Source organism: Vitis riparia, chromosome 1 (genome assembly GCF_004353265.1).
Source record: "Vitis riparia cultivar Riparia Gloire de Montpellier isolate 1030 chromosome 1, EGFV_Vit.rip_1.0, whole genome shotgun sequence".
Lineage (NCBI taxonomy): Eukaryota > Viridiplantae > Streptophyta > Magnoliopsida > Vitales > Vitaceae > Vitis > Vitis riparia.
Window position 1 is genome coordinate 22,581,657 of NC_048431.1, and position 20,412 is coordinate 22,602,068.

General features: G+C 33.9%; 1 protein-coding gene across 1 annotated transcript in view; it reads right to left on the reverse strand.

Moving 5' to 3' along the window:
* Positions 1-19,425, reverse strand: part of LOC117922950 (MADS-box protein FLOWERING LOCUS C-like) — a 72,308-nt gene extending 52,883 nt beyond the window's left edge. Inside the window, exon 1 of the mRNA XM_034841190.1 lies at positions 19,164-19,425. Coding sequence (XP_034697081.1) covers positions 19,164-19,348 — 185 coding nt within the window. The 5' untranslated portion in view covers positions 19,349-19,425. The remainder of the gene's footprint in view (positions 1-19,163) is intronic.
* Between the last annotated feature and the right edge of the window lie 987 nt (positions 19,426-20,412).

The window sequence follows — 20,412 nt, forward strand, 5'->3', positions numbered from 1 at the left end:
GATATGCATGATGAAGCAGGATCAACAATATCTACCAAATTTACCTATGGAGCAGGATCCACCTTTGGAGCAAAGTAAGCCCACATCTAATGAGTCCAAGCTTTAGCGAGTGAAACTCCTTTTATGGATAGATGCATTGAGTAATCATGTAGATGCATGAGATCATGAACTCACATAGCATGTGGATGCTCGCTTTTAGAGTCTTGAGGGACAACTCTCTTCCTTCACCTCATAGTTGTTGTCTCAAGGTGCTTCTAACCCTGCACTCTCACCTCTATTAAATCTAGAATCTAGAGTTTTAGTTGATATTTATGTGGATAAGTTTTTTTTTTATATTGAAGTCATCTTGGCTCATTTATCTTGTACTTTTTATGGTCTTGATGTACGTTTATTTCTTTATCTCTTATATTCAAAACTTTTAATATATATGGATATCAATTTACTTCTATTGTCTTTCTTTTCCTTATGCTTATTACTTTTTCATTTTTGGCGACAAAAAACGAGAGATAATTATTTCTTATTAATTGATTGATTTAAATATCCATTGCATGAATGACTTGCATCCATTTACTCTTTTTACTTTTATCTTGATTTGATAGAATTGATGAGTGATCTTTTTCCCTACACATTAGAGGTCGATCCATATCACTATGCAAGGATCACCTGTTCTCATTGATGAAAGCTCGTGGTCTAAACACGTGAGCCACACTCACGTATCCATTGTTTTTGATGCAGTTAAGGAGGAAGAGTAGATTTGTACCATAGAGCAAGATCCACCCTTGGAGCAAAGTGAGCCCACACGTCAAGGATATAGTAGTTGTGGGAAAGTGAGCTCATCATGATAATCTTCTTGCCCTTTAGGCCACTACCTCTAATGAGTCCAAGCTTTAGCGATTGATGGATTATGGAGATTAGTTCCACTTGTAGATAGATGCATTAATTACCCATGAGAACGCACACATGCGATTGTGAGCTCACAAAGCATATGGATGCTCATTTTTAGAATCTTAAGGGGTAGCTCTCATCCTTCACCATGTAGAATCTTAGAAAAATTCGAAGATAAGAGAATAAAATTCTTATTTGATTTTAATTTGTACATCCCACATATTTATACAAATATTCCTAACACAAAAAAGAGAAACTTTCTTAGCCTAATTCTATCAAATTTCTTGGATTATAGGATTGTACTAATTCTCTCCTTAATTACAAAAATATATCCATAGTCCCTTTCAAGCTGGTGAATAGATGTTTTTCATTCCCAATTTGAATACACTTTTTAATCCTTTGGTAAGTATATCTGCAAGTTGACAGTTAGTAAATACATAAGAAGTACAGATCAACCTATTATCTAGTTTCTCCTTAATAAAATGTATGTATATTTTTATGTGCTTCGTTCAATCATGTTACACTGGATTATATGCCATAGTGATTGCAGATTTATTATCGCAATAGTGTCATTGGGTCATCCCATTTAATCTTCAAATCTTCCAAAACAATATTCAACCATAGTAGTTCACAAACTCCTTGGGCCATTGCAAGAAATTTTCTTTTGCACTAGACCTCACCACCAAACTATGTTCCTTACTTCTCCATGTAACTAGATTTCCACCAAGAAAGGTGCAATACCCAGTGGTTGATCTTCTATGAATCACAGATCCATCATAATTTGCATTCTTGTGTGCTTCAAGTACCAGTCTCGAGTTTTGTTTAAATGGGATGTCCTTTCTTAGAAACCCTTTTAAGTAATATAGTACTTGGTTAGCAGCTTGCAAATGAACCTTTTGGACTGTGCATGAACTGGTTAATCACTCTCACATTATATGCTATATCTGGTCTTATGTGTGAGAGAGAAATGAGTTTTCCTACTAGACATTGATATATCTCTCTATCTACCACAACATCTTTCTTAGCTTCTCCAAGTTTATGATGTCTTATGTGTGAGAAAGAGATGAGTTTTCCTACTAGACATTGATATATCTCTCTATCTACCACAACATCTTTCTCAGCCTTTCCAAGTTTATAATTAGGATCTATTGGTGTGCTTACTGATTTACATGTCAACTTCCTTGTTTCCCTAAGAAGGTCATTACATATTTCTATTGAGAAATAAAGATTCCCTGCTTAGATTGTGCAACTTTGATTCCTATGAGGTATTTTAACCTTCATAACTTTTTAATCTCAAACTCCTTGGTCAAACATTGCCTCATTGTTTGTTTCTCATTTTCATCATTTCCTGTCATAATGATGTCATTTACATATACTAGAAGAGCTATAACTCACTCTAAATCTGAATGTTTAATGAACAACGTATGGTCTCTTTGATTTTGTCTATATCCTATGTTTTTCATCACGTTAGCAAACCTTCCAAACCATGCCTTCAGAGATTGTCTCACTCCATATAGAGATTTTTTCAATCTACACACCTTTTAGTGGCTAGATCACTTCCAAATCCAGGAGGGACTTCCATATCTATCTCTTTTCTAGATTTCCATTTAGAAATGCATTTTTTACATCAAACCGTTGTAGATCCCATATATAATTTGTTGGCAATAATAATGAAACTTTGATTATGTTTATCTTGCCAATATGAGCAAATGTCTCTAGATAATTCATGTCATATATATATATATATAAGTATATCTTTTAGCCACCAATCTCACCTTATACTTCTCTAATGTCTCACTTGTTGTATACTTAACAGTGTAGACCCATTTACATCCCATTAGTCATTTACTTACAAACAAATCAACCAACTCCCAAGTTTCATTTTTCTTTAGGGCTTCCATTTTTGCATTTGGGCTTGTCTCTAATTTTCATTAGATAAAGTTTCAAATAGAATGGTAAGAATATGAATATTGTTCAAACTTGTAAGAAAACTTTTATGGGATGGAGACCTTTTCGAATGATACACGGGAAAGCTGATACAAAGGATGTTGCATTAGAGCATTCCCTTGTTCCCTTCCTAATGGCAATAAAGAGGTTTTGGTCTATGGGTTTTTAGACTGAAGTCCTAACTCAATTTGTAAAGGAGGATGAGAGATTGTGGCCTCATTTTCAAAAGTTGGTTAGGATTTTTGGACATGTATAGGTCGTGGAACTGCAACTTTCTTCCTTGAATATACTTTGTCAGTCGTTTGATTATGAAAAGTAGGCTTAATGAATGACTTGAGTTTAAAGATGGGTACAAATACTAGATCAGACACTTTAGGAGGGTTAATATGATCAATGAGAGGTATAGACATTGGATCAGATACTTTAAGATGGTCAATAAGAAATGGATCAATGAAACAGGAATACAGATTCTTGTCTTTCGTGATCAAATTCTCTCCCTGAAGACGAGAAATGAGAAAATAAGACTCATTTTCATTGAAAGTAACACTTGTTGAGACAAAAAAAAAAAAAAAAAAAAAAAAAAAAAAATGGATGGTGGATGGTAACACTTATACCTTTTTTGGGTTGACAAATATCCCACAAAAATAAAATTAATTGCTCTCGGGTTCAATTTTCCCCTGTTTGGATTTTGAACATGCATAAAGCACACACCCCCAAATAACTGCTCTTAGGAATGAGATGGCTTATGGTTCTCAAATTAGGATAAACTGATAAGAGTATTTCCATAAGACTTTTAAAACCTAAGACTTTGGAAGATAATTGGTTTATGAGATGTGTGGTGGTTAGGACAAATTCCTCCTAATAAGATTTACGCATAGTTTTTGGAATAAAAAAGCTTGTGTTGTATCAAGGAGGTGACTATTTTTCCTTTCAACAATTCATTTTGTTGTGGGGTGTTTACAGACGATGACTCATGAATTATATCTTTATGATGAAAGTATGGAGTTAAGACTTGATTGAAATAATCTCTCGCATTGTTCGATCAAAACCTCTTGATAGTGACATCAAATTGGTTTTTTATCATGTTATGGAAATTTGGGAGAACAAAACTCACATTAGATTTGTGTTTAAGTACAAAGATCCAAGAGACCGTAGTATAATCATCCATGAATCACACAAACTAGCGTGCCCTAGATATATTTGGGGTAGGGAAAAAACCCCAAATATCACTATGAATTAGATAAAAAGACTTTAAAATTATTTTATTTCTAATTGAAAAGGTTGAACGCTTATATTTGACTAGTTCACATACCTCACAGTGAAAGCTTTTAATATCTAATTTCCTAAATAGAGAAGGAAACAAGATCTTAAGAGTTCTAAAACGATGGATGTCCAAGCCTACGATGATGGAGCCAATTTTATAATTTTTTTTTTTAAAATGGTGCTCATAAATAAAAGATACAGATGATTTGCTTGATGTCTCAAGGTAGTATAACTCGTTTCGTTCCTTAGTAAGTCCAATCATTTTTCCCAAATGTTGATCTTGAAATACATAGTGAGTAGGGTAAAAATATCACATTGCAACCTAAATCTTGTGTAAGTTTTTGTTAGAGACAAGATTAATAGACAACTTCGAAACATGAAACACATTTCTAAGTGTGAGTGTATGACTAATTTGGATATCTCCTACACCCGTGAAAGTGGTTAATGAACCATCAGTTGTGACTATTTTTCTATTGCTTGGACAAGGGCTATTGTTGTTAAATTGGTATGATGGATGAGTCATGTGATTTGTGGCACCTGAATCTATAACCCATGAGTTGGCAAAGGGTTCATCCAAGGCTTTTAATCCAATAGGAATAGGAAACTTACTTGAAAGTGCTAGTAAGTAGGTACTTGAAGGTTTCTCAAGATTTCTCTAACAAAATTCTTAGTTTTTCAATCTCCTTTTGATTGAATCCACTTAGTTTCATGGATTTTTTTTCAACTTGTTGAACAGAAGACAAGTATGCTTGTCTAAGATTCCTTTGTTGCCCTCTATTGTAACTGGTTGTCATTTCTTCAAATTGAGTGGTGGTTTTTTATGCCTCAGATTTTTTTTTGTTTGTTTGTTTGGAAATATAATAAGGCTCTTAAGTTAAAAGAACTTACCCATGTTAGGGCTTCAAGACCGTGTTAGAGTTCCTCATTGGAGTCAATGTGGGATAGGGTGGTTGCAATAGAGGCTTTGGAGGTTTGACACTCTTGGTAGTCATAGAAGCACATTGGTACCACCACTCTTGGTTTACGACAGTATCTATAATGCAAGGAATGCTTGTGGAAGGAAAAAAAATCTTCACTTATAGCAAAGGTGATAACACGATTTCTCGTTCGATAAGTTCGCAACGACATGAGGGTGGAAGTCTGAGGTAAAAGAAATGTTGACGATAAGGAAGATCCAAGGGCAAAGTGGGGCTAAGACAAGATGAAGGTCACACAATCTATCAAAGATGTGATTTCTCTTGTAGTAGTGGCACGACATGACCTTAACATGGTGCAAAACAAAGTCGGAGATGACATTTAGCAATAGCGATCAGAGGTGACAACGTGAAGCAGAGGTAAGGTTGACAACATGAAGAGGATGAGTCAATGCCGGTTTTGCAACAATGATGTGATTCAAATGAAATAAAAGATTTTAAGGTTGACAATAAAGGTCGAATCTAATATTCAAACTTCATAACAAAGGTCGAAAAATTCTTTTTGATTCATAAAACTACGAGCCTAAGGTTCTGATACCATGTAGAATCTAAGAAGAATTCAAAGGCAATAGAATAATTTTTTTCCTTCATTTCAATCTATACATCCCGCATATTTATACAAATATTCCTAAAACAGAAAATAGAAACTTTCATAACCAAATTCTATCAAATCGTCTTGATTACAAGATTGTCCTAATCATTTTTTAAATATAAAAATATATAGCGATAATATTTCTTCATTACACTTTTCTGCACACCTCATGACTAATGTGCCAGGGTACTTCCAACCCTACACTCCTACCTCCATTTGATCTAGAGTTTTAGTTGATGTTTATGTGGATCGATTTCTTTTTTGTACTACAATTGTCTTGGCTAGTTTATCCTATATTTTTTATGGTTCGGATGTACGTTTATTTCTCTCTCTCTTGTATCCAAAACCTTTTGATATATATGGATATCAATTTACTTTTATTCTCTTTTTTCCTTGTGTTTACTGCTTTATCATTCTTTGACATTTTTGCGACAAAAATGGAAAGATTATTATTCTTGATTGATGGATTGATTGGTTAAAATATCCATAGCATGCATGACTCACATTCATTTACTCTTTTACTCTTATCTTGATTTGATAAAATTGATGACTTTTTTTTTCCCACACACTAGAGCTCAATTTGTAGCATGATGTTTGAGTATCACATGCTCCCATTGATGAGAGCTCCTAGTCTAAACACATGAGCCACACTTGCATACCCATTGTTTCTGATGTAGTTGAGGAGGAGAAAGAGATTTAGACAATGAAGTAAAATCTACTTGATTTACCTATGAAGCAAGATCCAACATTCAGAGCAAAGTGAGCTTATACCCCGAAGGTGTAGTAGTCATGGGAGAGTGAGCTCATCACAATTATCATCTCTAAAAGTCAAGGCTTCATCGAGTGATGGATTCTATAGATCGGCTCCACTTGTGGATAGATGCATTGAATACTCATGTGGACACATGCGATCCCAAGCATATGGAGCATATAGATGCTCACTTTCAAAGTCTCGAGGGGCAAACTCTCATTCTTCACCTCATAGTCGATGTCTTAGGGTGTTTCCAACCCTACACTCTTGCTTCGATCTGATGGAGAGTTTTAGTTTATGTTTATGTGGTTAGTTTCTTTTCTGTATTGAAGTAGTCTTAGCTCGTTTATCCTGTATTTTTTATGGTTTGGATGTACATTTATTTTTTTACCTCTTGTATCCAAAACCTTTTGATATATATGGATATCAATTTATTTCTATTGTCTATATTTTCCTTATGTTTATTACTTTATCATTCTTTATCATTCTCTATCATTTTTATGACACAAAAAAAAAAGAGAATTATTCTTGATTGATCGATTCATTAAATGATTGATTGGTTTAAATATCCATTGCATGCAAGACTTGCATATATTTACTCTTTTATCTTGATTTGATGGAATTAATGAGTTATCTTTTTCCCTACACACTAGAGCTTGATCCATAACACTATATGCAAGGATCACATGCTCTCATTGATGAAAGCTCATGGTCTAAACACGTGAGCCACTCTCGCATACCCATTGTTTCTAATGCAGTCGAGGTAGATGAGAAAATCTAAATGATGGAGCAAGATCTACCCAATTTGCCTATGAAACAGGATCCACCTTTGGAGCAAAGTAAGCCCGCACATCTTGGGCAAAGTAGTCATGGGAAAAAAGCTCATTACCATTATCATATCTCCTTTAGGCCTCTGCCTCTAATGAGTCAAGGCTTGATCGAGTGATGAATTATATAAACCAATTCCACTTATGGATGGATGCACTGAGTACTCATGTGGACACATGCAATCACAAGCACACAAAGCATATGGATGCTCATTTTTAAAGTCTTGAGGGGCAAGCTCTCATCCTTCACTTCATGGCTGATGTCTCAAGGTGCTTCCAACCCTACACCCTCACCTCAATTTGATCGAGAGTTTTATTTTATGTTTGTGGATTAGTTTGTTTGTTTGTTTGTTTTTTTTTTTTTTTTTGTATTGAAGTAGTTTTAACTCATTTATCCTTTATTTTTTATGGCTTGGATGCACGTTTAATTCTTTATCTCTTGTATTCAAAACTTTTTTATATATATGGATATCAATTTATTTCTATTGTCTATATTTTCCATGTGTTTATCATTTTCTTTCTCATTTTTACGACAAAAAGAAAAAAAATTATTCTTGATTGATCGATTCATTGAATGATTGATTGGTTTAAATATCCATTACAGGCATAATTTGCATATATTTACACTTTTACTCTTATGTTTATTTGATAGAATTGATGAGCTATCTTTTTCTCTACACACTAGAACTCGATCCATAGCACTATATGCGAGGATCACGTGCACCCATTGATAAGGGCTCGTGATCCAAACACATGAGCCACACTTGCATACCCATTGTTTCTGATGCAATCGAGGATGAAAAGAAGATCTATACGATGAAGCAAGATCTACTCAATTTGCCTATGAAGCATAATCCATCTTTAGAGCAAAGTGTGCCCACACCTCAAGGATGTAGTAGTTGTGGGAAAGTAAGCTCATCACAATCATCTCCTCACTCATCGTGCCATTACCTCTAATGAGTCCAGGTTTCAATAAGTGATGGAGATTTTATAGACGAACTCCACTTGTGGATAGATGCACTAAGTACTCATGTGAACGCATGTGGTCGCGAGCTCGCGAAGCATGTGGTTACTTACTTTCAAAGTCTTAAAGGGTAGCTCTCATCCTTCACATCATCGTTGATGTCTTAAGGTGCTTCCAACCATACTTTTTTACCTTTATCTGATCTAAAGTTTTAGTTGATGCTTATGTAGATTAGTTATTTTTATTTTTTTTGTACTGAAGTCATCTCGTCTCGTTTATCTTGTATTTTTTATGGTTTAGATGTACGTTTATTTTTTTCTCCTCTGTATGTAGTTGATATATACAGATATCAATTTACTTCTACTGTCCTTCTTTTCCTTGTGTTTATTGCTTTATCGTTCTTTTTGTTATTTTTGTAACAAAAATAGAGATAGAATTGTTCTTAATTGATTGATTTATTGGTGTAAATATCCATTGCATGCATGACTCGCACACATTTATTTTTTTACTATTATCTTAATTTGATAGAATTGATGAGTTTTCTTTTTTCCCACACACTAGACCTCGATCCACAGCACGATGTGCAAGGATCATGTGCTCCCATTAATAAAAGCTCGTGGTCCAAACACGAGAGTTACACTCACTCACCCCTTGTTTTTTTATACAATCTTGGGGGATAAGGAAGATGAGATTTGTAGAATGGAGTAGGATCAACTAGATCTATCACATTTGTCTATGGAATAGGATCTACCTTTGGAGCAAAGTGAGCCCACACCTCAAGGGCATAGTAGTTGTGGGAGAGCGAGCTCATTACTCATCACAATTATCATTTCCTCATTGGGTCTCTACTTTTAACGAGTCTGAGCTTCAATGAGTGATGATTCTATAGACCAACTCCACTTATAGATAAATGCATTGAGTACTCATATGGATGCATGTGATCATGAGCTCATGGGGCATGTGGATGCTCGCTTTCAAAGTCTCAAGGGGTAGCTCTCATCCTTCACCTAATGGTTGATGTGTCAAGGTTCTTTCAACCCTACACCCCCATCTCCATCTGATTTCAAGTTTTAATTGATATTTATGTGGATCAAATTCTTTTTTTTGTACTAAAGTCGTCTTAGCTCGTTTATCTTATATTTTTTTATAGCCTGGATGTACGTTCATTTCTTTATCTCTTGTATCCAAAACCTTTTGGTCTGTATGGATATCAATTTACTTTTATTGTCTCTCTTTTCCTTGTGTTTATTACTTTATCATTCTCTTCGTCATTTTTGTGATAAAAAAAAGAATTATTTTTTATTGATAAAATGATTTATTGGTTTAAATATCCATTGCATGCATGAATTGTATACATTTACTCTTTTACTCTTAATTTGATTTCATAAAATTGGTAAGTTATCTTGTTCCCCACATACTAGAGCTGGATCCATAACATGAGACATGATATATGAGGATCATGTGCTCTCATTGATGAAAGCTTGTGGTCTGAACATGTGACCCATATCTACGTCCCCATTGTTTTTTATGCAATCGAGGAGGTGGAGGAGATCTATACAATGAAGAAACATTAACTAGATCTACCCAATTTGCATATAGAGGAGGATCCATCTCTAGAGTAAAGTGAGCCTACAAAAAGCTCATCATGATCATCATTTGGCCCCTCAGGCCATTGCCTCTAACAATTCTAGGCTTCAACGAGTAATGGATTCTATAAACTAGTTCCACTTGTGGATAGCTGCATTGAGTACTCATTAGAATGCATGCAATCATGAGCACACGAAGCATGTCGATGCTTGATTTTAGAGTCTTCAGGGGCAACTCTCATCCTTCACCTAATGGTTGATGTCTCAAGGTGCTTCCAACCTTGCACCTTTACCTCCATCTAATCTAAGGTTTTAGTTGATGTTTATGTGTATCTTTTTTTTTTTTTTTGTGCTAAAGTCATCTTGGTTGTTTTATCCTGTATTTTTTAAGGTTTATTTCTTTCTCTTGTATCTAAAACCTTTATACATATATATGGATATCAATTTACTTTTATTGTCTCTCTTTTCTTTGTGTTTATTGTTCTGTCACTCTCTGTCGTTTTTGCAACAAAAAAAATAGATTATTATTCTTGATTTATTGGTTTAAATATCCATTGCATGCACGACTCACTTACATTTACTCTTTTACTCTTATCTTGATTTGATAGAATTAATGAGTTGATCTTTTTCCTTACATATTAGAGCTTGATCCATAGCATGATGTGTAAGGATCACGTGCTCCCATTAAGGAGAGCTTGTGGTCCAAACATGTGAGCCACACTCATGCACACACTACACTCATGCACACATTGTTTCTAATGCAGTCAAGGAGGAGGAGAAGATCTGTACAATTAAGTAGGATGAACTAGATCTATGTGATTGTGAGATTTGTACAATCATATGGACGTATGCGATTGCAAGATCACGTAACATGTGGATGCTCGCTTTCAAAGTTTCAAGGGATAGTTCTCGTCCCTTACCTCATGACTAATGTCTTAGGGTGCTTGCAACCCTACATCCTCACCTTCATATGATCTAGAGTTTTAATTGATGTTTATGTGGATCAATTTTTTTTTTTTTTTTGTATTAAAGTTGTCTTACCTCGTTTATCCTGTATTTTTTATGGTCTGAATGTACATTTGTTTCATTATCTCTTGCATCCAAAACCCTTTGATATATATAGAGGGAAAGAAAAGTTTGGTGGTTGAGGGAAACTTTCTAGGATTTTTTTTTTTTCTATAGGTTTCTCTAAGGATGCTTGGGTGGTTGATGTTTAGGATGGTGGTAATTGGAATCCTAGGTTCTTTAAACAGTTGAATGATCGGGAGTTTGAGGAAGTGGATAACTTTTTTGAGAGGTTCCATGATCATTTCACCTCTTTGGATTCAGAGGATATTTTGGTGGGTGGATACAAAGAATGACATCTTTTTTGTTAAGTCCTTCTACTTTTCCTTGGATAGCAGAGGAGGAGATCATTTCCCTTATAGTATGGTTTGGAATCTATGGGCTCTAGTTAGAGTAAACTTATTTGCTTGGAAGGCAACTTGGGCCAAGATTTTGACAAAGGTTCAACTCAGAAAAAGGGGTTGGAAAATGCCTAATACATGGTACAGTGTAAAGAATAAGAAAAAACGAGTGATCATATTCTTCTGCATTGTTCGAAAGCTTGCATTTTGTGACATATGATTTTTACTCTATTTGATGTACATTGGGTGATGAATTCTTTTATGAAAAAGGGTTGCTTTTGAGTTGGGGGCGCTCCTTTGTTGGTAGAAAAAGGAAAAAGGCTTGGAAAGTTGCTTATTTATGTAATTTTTTAGACCATTTGGAAGGAAAGAAATATGAGAGCCTTTAAGAATTATGAAAGTTTATACCAAGCTTTTAAAAGCTCTTTTTTGTATTTATTTTGGGACGGGGCTAGATTGTACATTAGGGATGGTTCTATGTCCTTACTAGATTTTGGGGATTGGTTAGGTTCTTCTTAAGGTGCAATGGCTAGTTTTTGTATTCATGCCTTGATTACTTTGTATACATCGTGTGTACTTTTTATTTATTTATAATACAAGTGCCTTTACTTAAAAAAAAAAAGGATATCAAATTACTTCTATTGTCTTTCTTCTCTTTGTGTTTATTGCTTTATCATTCTCTTTGTCATTTTTACGACAAAAAAAGAGGATAATTGTTCTTGATTGATTTATTGGTTTAAATATTTGTTGCATGCATGACTTGCATAAATTTACTCTTTTACTCTTATTTAGATGTGATAGAATTGATGAGTTAGTATTTTTTCCACACATTGTTTTACCTAGGTATTTTTAGTTGATGTGTTCAAGTTAGTGGTGTTGGGGTATTACTCACCTTTGGATACAATTTATTGTCATTTGTATGTTAAGAGAATAAATTGGTTTTGACTAGAGTTATTGAGAGATTTATTAACTCCATTTAAGAGTATTGGAGGGCTTATGTAATCTGTATTTTGTCACAAGATTGTCAAACAAGGAGATTGTTGGTACATTAGGCTATATAGTTTAAGATATACAATTTTGTTCCACTAATTTTGACCTTATGATCTTTCTAGATTGTGTCTTACTCTTCGTTCAAGACTTGATATTGCTACTAGATTGATTAGGATGACTCAGGTAATTATAGAAAGGTTCTTGAAAAGTAAATTAGTGGTTATTAGGCATGGTGTGGACTAGGGTTTTTTAAATTGAGCTAAAAGGATTTAAAAATTGTTTTTGAAAACCTCCTCGAGCACTCAAGCACTCTAAAGGCGCTCAAGTGCTCAAGTGCACACGTAGAGAACCAAATCTCCTCAAATTATGTAATTTGCATATTTTAATTGATTTTATTTTGAAATTTTAAATTCTAGTTCAGTAGGTATTTGTATTCTATAAATACTATATTAAAAACAACTTTGAGTTTTTTGATGCAAATAATTGAGAAAAACTTTATTTGCCTTTTCACTCTTAAAGAACTTCGTATTTGCGTTTGTCAGGTTGTGAAGGAGATCTGCATCCTCTCAAGCGTTGAGGTGATATCCAATGGAAGCACATGAGGTGTTGCGTCGTGGATGTGAAGTGTAGTCTCAATTTGAGGTTTCTGACTCTACGTTGAGGAGATCTGCATCCCCTCAAGTGTTGAGGTGATAGCCACTGGAAGCACATGAGGTGTTGCATCGTGGACGTGAAGTGTAGTCTCAATTTGAGGTTTCTGACTCTATGGTTTTTATATTTGTATATTATGTGTGTTTTTTCATGTAAAAGGATTTTTGTCTCTTGCGTATTGATTGCTCTTTAGATATCCCTAATCTAAAAAGAATTGTTAAACAATTTATGTTTTCATTTTTGGGCTAAAAAGGCTTGAAACACCTATTCAACGCCCTATACTAGATCTTATAACTTTCAAGGTTTAATTAATTGTTTTCGATTTCCTGTGTTTAAAATCTTATTTAAGGGTTAATTTCGAACCTTTTTTTTTGTGTATATTATATTGTACCACTATTTGTGAAATATACAAGTCAAATTTTCTTCCAAAAGTATATTATAGTATTAGAGCTTGTTTAAGTGTTTTTGGAATTTCTATTGATTTTTTTTCCACGTCTTTGGCTTAGTTGGCATGTATTATCACTAAGCACTTTTAGAGCTTTGTTTAAGTGTTTCTGGGAACCTTTTCTTATGTTTTTTTTTGGCCTCATTGTCTAAGTTGGCTTGCATTACCATAAGCACTAAGTTTCTTTAAGGGGATTTTTCCTACCAAGTTTGCCTTATATTCATTAGCATGTTTATTTCAGCACTTCAACTAGAATCTTGTTCACGATTTCTTTGTCCTAACAAAAGATGTAAAACATTATTGGAAAGACTATTTTAAAAATTCTAATTCAATTGAGGATCAATCTTACAATATGAGTAGCAATCCCACTTTGAACCCATAAACTAAATGGATTGAATTTTCTAAAACTCCATGGTAATATCATGGCGGCCAATCAACTCCATGGTAATATCATGGCCAATCAACTCCATGGAACAAGAGATTAATCATGTCTATTTGTTATGTACATAACAACAAAGGAGTTATGGGGGACTATTAATGAGATTTAAATGTAGATAATGCCACTCAACTAGTTGAACTTAAGACTAACCTTCATGTAGTATAAGGTTTACACAAATTTAGATTACACAAATGTCTATCATCGATTGTTATCATGAGTTGAGTAGCCTCTGGTAGAAATGTGATTTGTATATTAATATTTGAGTAGAAGCATATTGTTAATGGTGTGAAGTATAATAGAAGGAAGAAAAATAACGTTGTTTTTTAGTAAGGTTTGAATGTGAAGATTGATCAAATTAGAGGTCATATACTCAACAAAGAATCACTACCCACTCCCAAAGTTGTAGTAGCCTAGGAAAGAAAGTAAGATGAATTTGATGATGGAAAATCAAAATACAAGTGTTGACCCAATTACCTTAGCCTTTAATAAAGCAAAATTTGTCCTTGAAAGTAAACAACAGACGAAGAAAGGAGAACATAAAATGAAACTTGTTGCAATTTTTGAAAGAAACCTAAACATACAAAAGAACACTTTTAGAAGTTGCATGGGAAGCCTTCTAATAAGGGAAAAGGAAACAAGAGCTTGGAGAAAAATAGTAAAGGAATGCACAAGTGACTTGAAAAATTGTGATAGCCAAGAATCTCCTTTCTTCACCAAGGAGCAACTAGACTATGTAAGTCCATGAGTCAAGCACAATCTTGGCCTAAAATCTCTTTTTTCTACACCATAGCTCAATCTAGCAATCTTCTTAATACCCTTCATACTTCATTAACAATTTGATCCTTGGATCATTGATTCAAGGGCGTATGATCATATGAGTGGTGTCAATTTTTTATTTTTTATTTTTTTCTATTTATGTTCCTTGTTTAGGGAAGAAAATAGTGAATTGCAAGAAAAAGTTCAATTTCTACCTAAAAAAATTGACATTAAATTTTATTTTGCATGTTCCCAATCTTTTCTATGATCTTTCTTCTATAACCAAACCCAAAAAATATCATAATTGCAGTGCTAAGTTCTTACCACAAGATTTAAGGCTAGATCAAGAAGATGCAATGAAGTTGTATTGTGATAATAAGGTAGCTATTAGCAATGCCTCAAATCTAGTTCAACATGACAAAACTAAATAAATAAATATTTCATCAAAGAAAAATTGGAAAGAGAAATAATTATCATATGTTAAGTTAACATCTTTATTAATGGATTATCAAGGCAAGCATTCGAATCTATTATTGGTAAGCTAGCCATGAAGATATCTTTAACTAGTTTAGGGGTAGTGTGGAAAGTATTCCGCATAATTGTCTCATTGTGGAGCTGAATAAATGTGTAGCTATTAGTTTTCTTATATGTATCCTAATGCTATCAATTTCTCATGTTTAAGGTTTGATTTTCAACCCTTGAGATATACTTGTGATATACCACTATTAGTGAAATATACAAATCATCCTTTCCCATAGTTCTGAAAGGCGCGCCTAGGCTCGGGGCGGCGCGACGCCACCCTCCGGCGCCTAGCCTGAAGGGAGGCGACGCCCCTTCACGAAGGCGCCGCTTAAGCGCGCAAGGCGCTCGCCTCCAGCAAGGCGTGAGACGGTCGCCCGAGTCGCCTCCGACGGCCCGACCAGGTACGCGCTCCTCCTTCTCCTTCTCCTTCTCCTTCTCCTTCTTCTTCTTCTTCTTCTTCTTCTTCTTCTTCCTCCTCCAGTCGAGTTGCAGAGACGCGGGGGGAGCCCTAAATTTTTTTTTAATTTTCTGGGCCCAAAACGACGCCGTTTTGGACCCTGTTCACTTAAGTGCACAGGGACCAAAACGACGTCGTTTTGGCCTGTGCACAGGGACCAAAACGACGCCGTTTTGGCCTGTTCCTTCCATCCAGCCCCCTTTTCTGGTCTCTCTCAACCCGAGACCACTCCATTCATTGCCCTAGCCTCTTCCGTGTTGGAGAAGTGAAGAAGAAGAAGAAAAAAAAGAAGAAAAATAGGGGGAAAATAGGAGAAAAATAAAGGGGAAATAGTCACATACCTTCTGGACCTCGGTATTTTTCTTTTTTCTTCACTTTTCTGCATTTTTTTCCCATTCTTATCTCATAACTCTCATTGGTAATTTTTTTTTTAAATATAAATATTATATTTTGAGTTTTTGACATAAAAATTTTACAAAATAAAAATAAATAAATAAAAAGCACTCATGCATATTTGTTGTTAATGTGATATGCATTTTTTTTTCAATTTTTTTTCTTAATTTAATTATAATTATTTTATTGTGGAGTATAGATAATTTGTTTGCAAGATGGATAATGAGAGTGAAACTCAAGTGGACTCTAGTGCAAGTGGAAGAAGAGATCCGGGGTGGAAATATGGTCGTTTGGTTAATGAAAAATATTTGAACACCATCATATGCATTTTTTGTGATAAAGTAACCAAAGGAGGCATATATAGACACAAACAACATCTTGTTGGTGGATATAGAAATGCTAAAAAGTGTAGAAAATGTCTGGAACATGTTAGAGAAGAAATGGAAGAGTATATGAGTTCCAAGAAAAATCAAAAAGAGCAAATGAATATGGGGAGCGAATATGTTAATGAAGATTTGTTTGGTTTGGAAGATGAAGATATTGGTGAGGAGATTAATAGTAGAACGAATGTCACCAACATTTCTAGTGGAGGTAGCAACCGAGGAGGAAGTGGTGGTGGGACGTTTTCTTCAAAAAAACCAAGACAAAAAGGTCCTATGGATCATTTTTTCACTCCTAATACAGAGATGGTTGTTTAAAATCGAAGGAGTGGAAAGATGAATCAAACTACCATTAATGATGCCTACAAAAAGCTCAAGCATAATACCACCAACAAGGGGGATAGCTTCAAGTTCTAGAACTTTGCCTTCTTATTCACTAATAGATGAAGATGAAGATGGAGACATGGTTGATTCAGCAGATGAAGAAGATGGGGAAGGCTACAAATGTGGTGATGGAAATGATGATGATGATGATTTTGTTGATTTAGAGGAGGAGTGATGATTGTTTGTTGTGGACAAATTTGTGATTTAAGTGTTTTTTAATGATGCTTTTGAATTGTGGACAAATTTCATGTTTTGGACCTTTAGGTTTGGAAACTTTGGATTTGGATATGTATTAGGCAATTAGCAATATGGATTTGGATTTTTTTTTATGCTTGGAGTTCTTTATTTTTATGTTTTTTGTTTATTAAATTGAAGTTTTGGATGATATTTGATGATTTATGTGTTTAGGACAAATAAATGATTGTTAAATTTGATTATATTATATAAAAATATATATGTAAATTAGGGTGCGCCTCACTTCACTAAAGCCCGCACCTTAGATGCGCCTTGCGCCTTAGGCTCCAAGACTACTTTGCGCCTTGGTGCGCCTTGAGCCTTTTAAAACTATGTCCTTTCCTAAAAGTTTTCAAGAGCTTACTAATAATGCTAACCATATGTTCTTCAAGAGGACAATTGGTTCATTGGCCCAATTTCATCATCAATAACAAGAATCTTATATTTAGATTAATAGTGCTATAATCAAATCTAATTGTGCAACAACCAGGCTCAATTACAAACAATTTTATTGATACTCATTGTCTATCCAATTCCAAGGTGCCATACTAGTTTCTTATGCGCCTTTAGATCTATTTCATAACAAGAATGAAAACTTTCAATTTTTGAGGGATATAAAAAGGAATTTGCCAATGTGTTTGATAAAAGTTGTGACAAACGTTTCTTGAAAATTTCCACCATTCATGCTAAAAGGTTTATAGCCTTTGGAATACATTGACACAATGCTTTAAAAGAACTCTAGAAAGAAAAAGGAAAAAAGGAAACCCAATAAGCTAGTATAATTGTAGGCAATTAAGTTAAAAAGAAATGATTACTAATAATAAGAGTTTCGGTTGGAGATGATTTTAAAAAAGTTAAAAAGCATTTCCCAATGCTTAAAAGCGCTTTCTTATACAAATTAGATGGTTGAAAAACTTTTACAAACCACTTCTAAAAATTTGAAATGTCGCTTGATGTGATTACTACACAATTACTTGATAAGTGATTTTATAAAATATATATATATATATATATATATATATATATATATATATATATATATATATATATAACACATTACCAAAAATACTATTAAACATTTTTTTGTTTTTTTTTTAATTCGAACTCCTAATTTTCTTAAAGCATTTTTAATCCAAATATAGCTAATAAAAGCGCTACACGCTAAAGGAGCTTCAACCAAGACTACTCTAAATCAGCGTGAAGCAATGATTTAATCATCGAAGTTAACAAGAAGTAAAAGACAACTCTAAGAAAGAGACCGGAATATCAATGTCACATGTAATTTCAAGTCACTATGCCACCCAGTCACAGACATTATGCAGTGGGATTATGATGCACATGAGGTTGTTGACCTGCTATGATCACATGTGTAAATGCCAAATAAAACTAAATAACATATCATCAGTGAGACTGTGAACACGTTGAGGGATACGGAAGTAATTAAAAACACCATCATAACCCCCACAAACATGAAAGTGAACACTGAATACAAAAGCAGATATCTCCAATCCATACTCAAAGAAAAATTGAGAACAATCCACACTTCCACTGTTTTCAGAAAAGGAAAATAGGGATAAAGTACAAGAGAGTACTGTTCTCGCAGACAAGGAAGCAAACAACATCCGGGCTAACCCTCGGTTTGAATTAAACATTCATCCAACCAAGAATTAGCAATGGAATATAGTATGATATATAAAACATGCAAAGAACAGATAGCGACAAACAAATACCTAGGGTTTAGGCCCTAGGTGGTCAAAAGAGGTACGAGCTACAGTTTAGAGTCAAGGACGAAAGAGTCATGTACGATTATTAAACAATTTTTTAAACATCGGTCTCTAAAGATAAACACAGACACATTGCAAACGGGAAGAAAAGAGACTGAATCTCTGAGAAGTGACAAAATCACTCTCGGGAAGAAAGAAATGAATGATAGGTTTGGGAAAAAAGAAAAAGAAAATTTAAAAAAGAAAAGATAAAGCGAAAGCACCAGAGTACCTAAAACTCGGTTTTTGCAGTTCTACATTTTCCTAAATAATTGATGAGGTGCCAGTCGAGTAAAGAGGTCGAGAAAAAAAGTAGAGAAACCTAGAAACCGAAAAAACATCCGATCTTTATATAATTTTCTCACATTTTCTCGGAAGAGGAGATGAACCTCTCTACAATTCTACTTTTTCCTGTTCTCTTTATTTTGAATTACTGAAGCTGAAGCCAAGATGAAGTCAACAGATAAGGAGCGAAAAGTCTTCAGAGTTCAAGTTTTTCGATCTTGGCTCAACTTTCCCCCGTTTTATCGGCAAAAAACAGAGAAGAGACATACCTGTTTCCATTAGCGTACTCGTAGAGCTTTCCACGGCTGGAGAAGACGAGGACGGCAACATCGACATCGCAGAGAACAGAGAGCTCGCGAGCTTTCTTGATCAAGCCATTTCGCCTCTTTGAGAAGGTCACCTGGCGACTGCTCTTGTCTTCGATTCGCTTCAGTTCGACCTTCTTCCTACCCATATCTCTACTTCAAGCCCTAACTCAAGACTGACGAGAGAGGGACCCTAGCCGAATCCACTCCAATTGAGAAAAGAAGACTTGCGTAGAAACGACTTTGGACTCATTTGTAGATAGCCGAGGGACGATTCAAAATCCAAGGGCTCTTCCGTTCTGACACGTGTCACTTGGTTTATTACAGGTGAGGTTCTCACTTTTGGGAAGGCGAGGACCATCGGGTCCCACCCCGTTCCTCCATAATTTTCTTTTCCTTTTATTAAAGAAAATTCAACAAGCGTGCTTTTGTTTTTTTCTCGTTAAATCTCTTATTTACTTTGTACGAAAAGATAAACAGTCTTTCCAGCGCTTTTATTATATTTTATTGCTATACATCTATTTTTGTCTTTTTCTAATACTACTTTTAATCTCACTGATTTAGTAAAATAAAATAAAATATTAATTAATATTTATTAGATGAACAGTATTCCTTATAGCTACTCATCAAATTATCAATGATCAAATATACTTAAATTTAATTAAAATAAAACAAATGAATTTGAAATAATATGTAAAATAATTTATTAATTTTTAAAAATTTTGTTTTTATTATTTCTTTTCCTCAAAAATTTTGAAGCTAATATAACAAAAGAACACATAAAATATGAAGATATTTTATTAGGAGGGTTAAAATAATATTTATTTTTTTTAAAAAAACATCACTATTTTTCTTTAATATTTTTATCTATTTAGGATTATATTTATATTTCGAAAAAAAATATGAAAGTAAGTCAACGTCTGACCGTATAATTTAAAAATAATTTTTTACTTTTAAAAATAAAACATTATTTTTAAAATTTTTTAATACTATTTAATTGTTTTTATCTAAAAAATAATTTTTAAAACTAAAATAAGTTACATCCGTTTGACCATGTTTTAACTTGTTTTTAAAAATAATTTTTTATTTTTTTAATTTAAAAACACAAGATTTAGAAAAGATCAATATTTTTCTTTTGTTTTAAAATTTTATAAAAATAATTTTTATTTATTTTTAAAAATATGTTTGATAGCGTGATTTAAAAATACTTTTT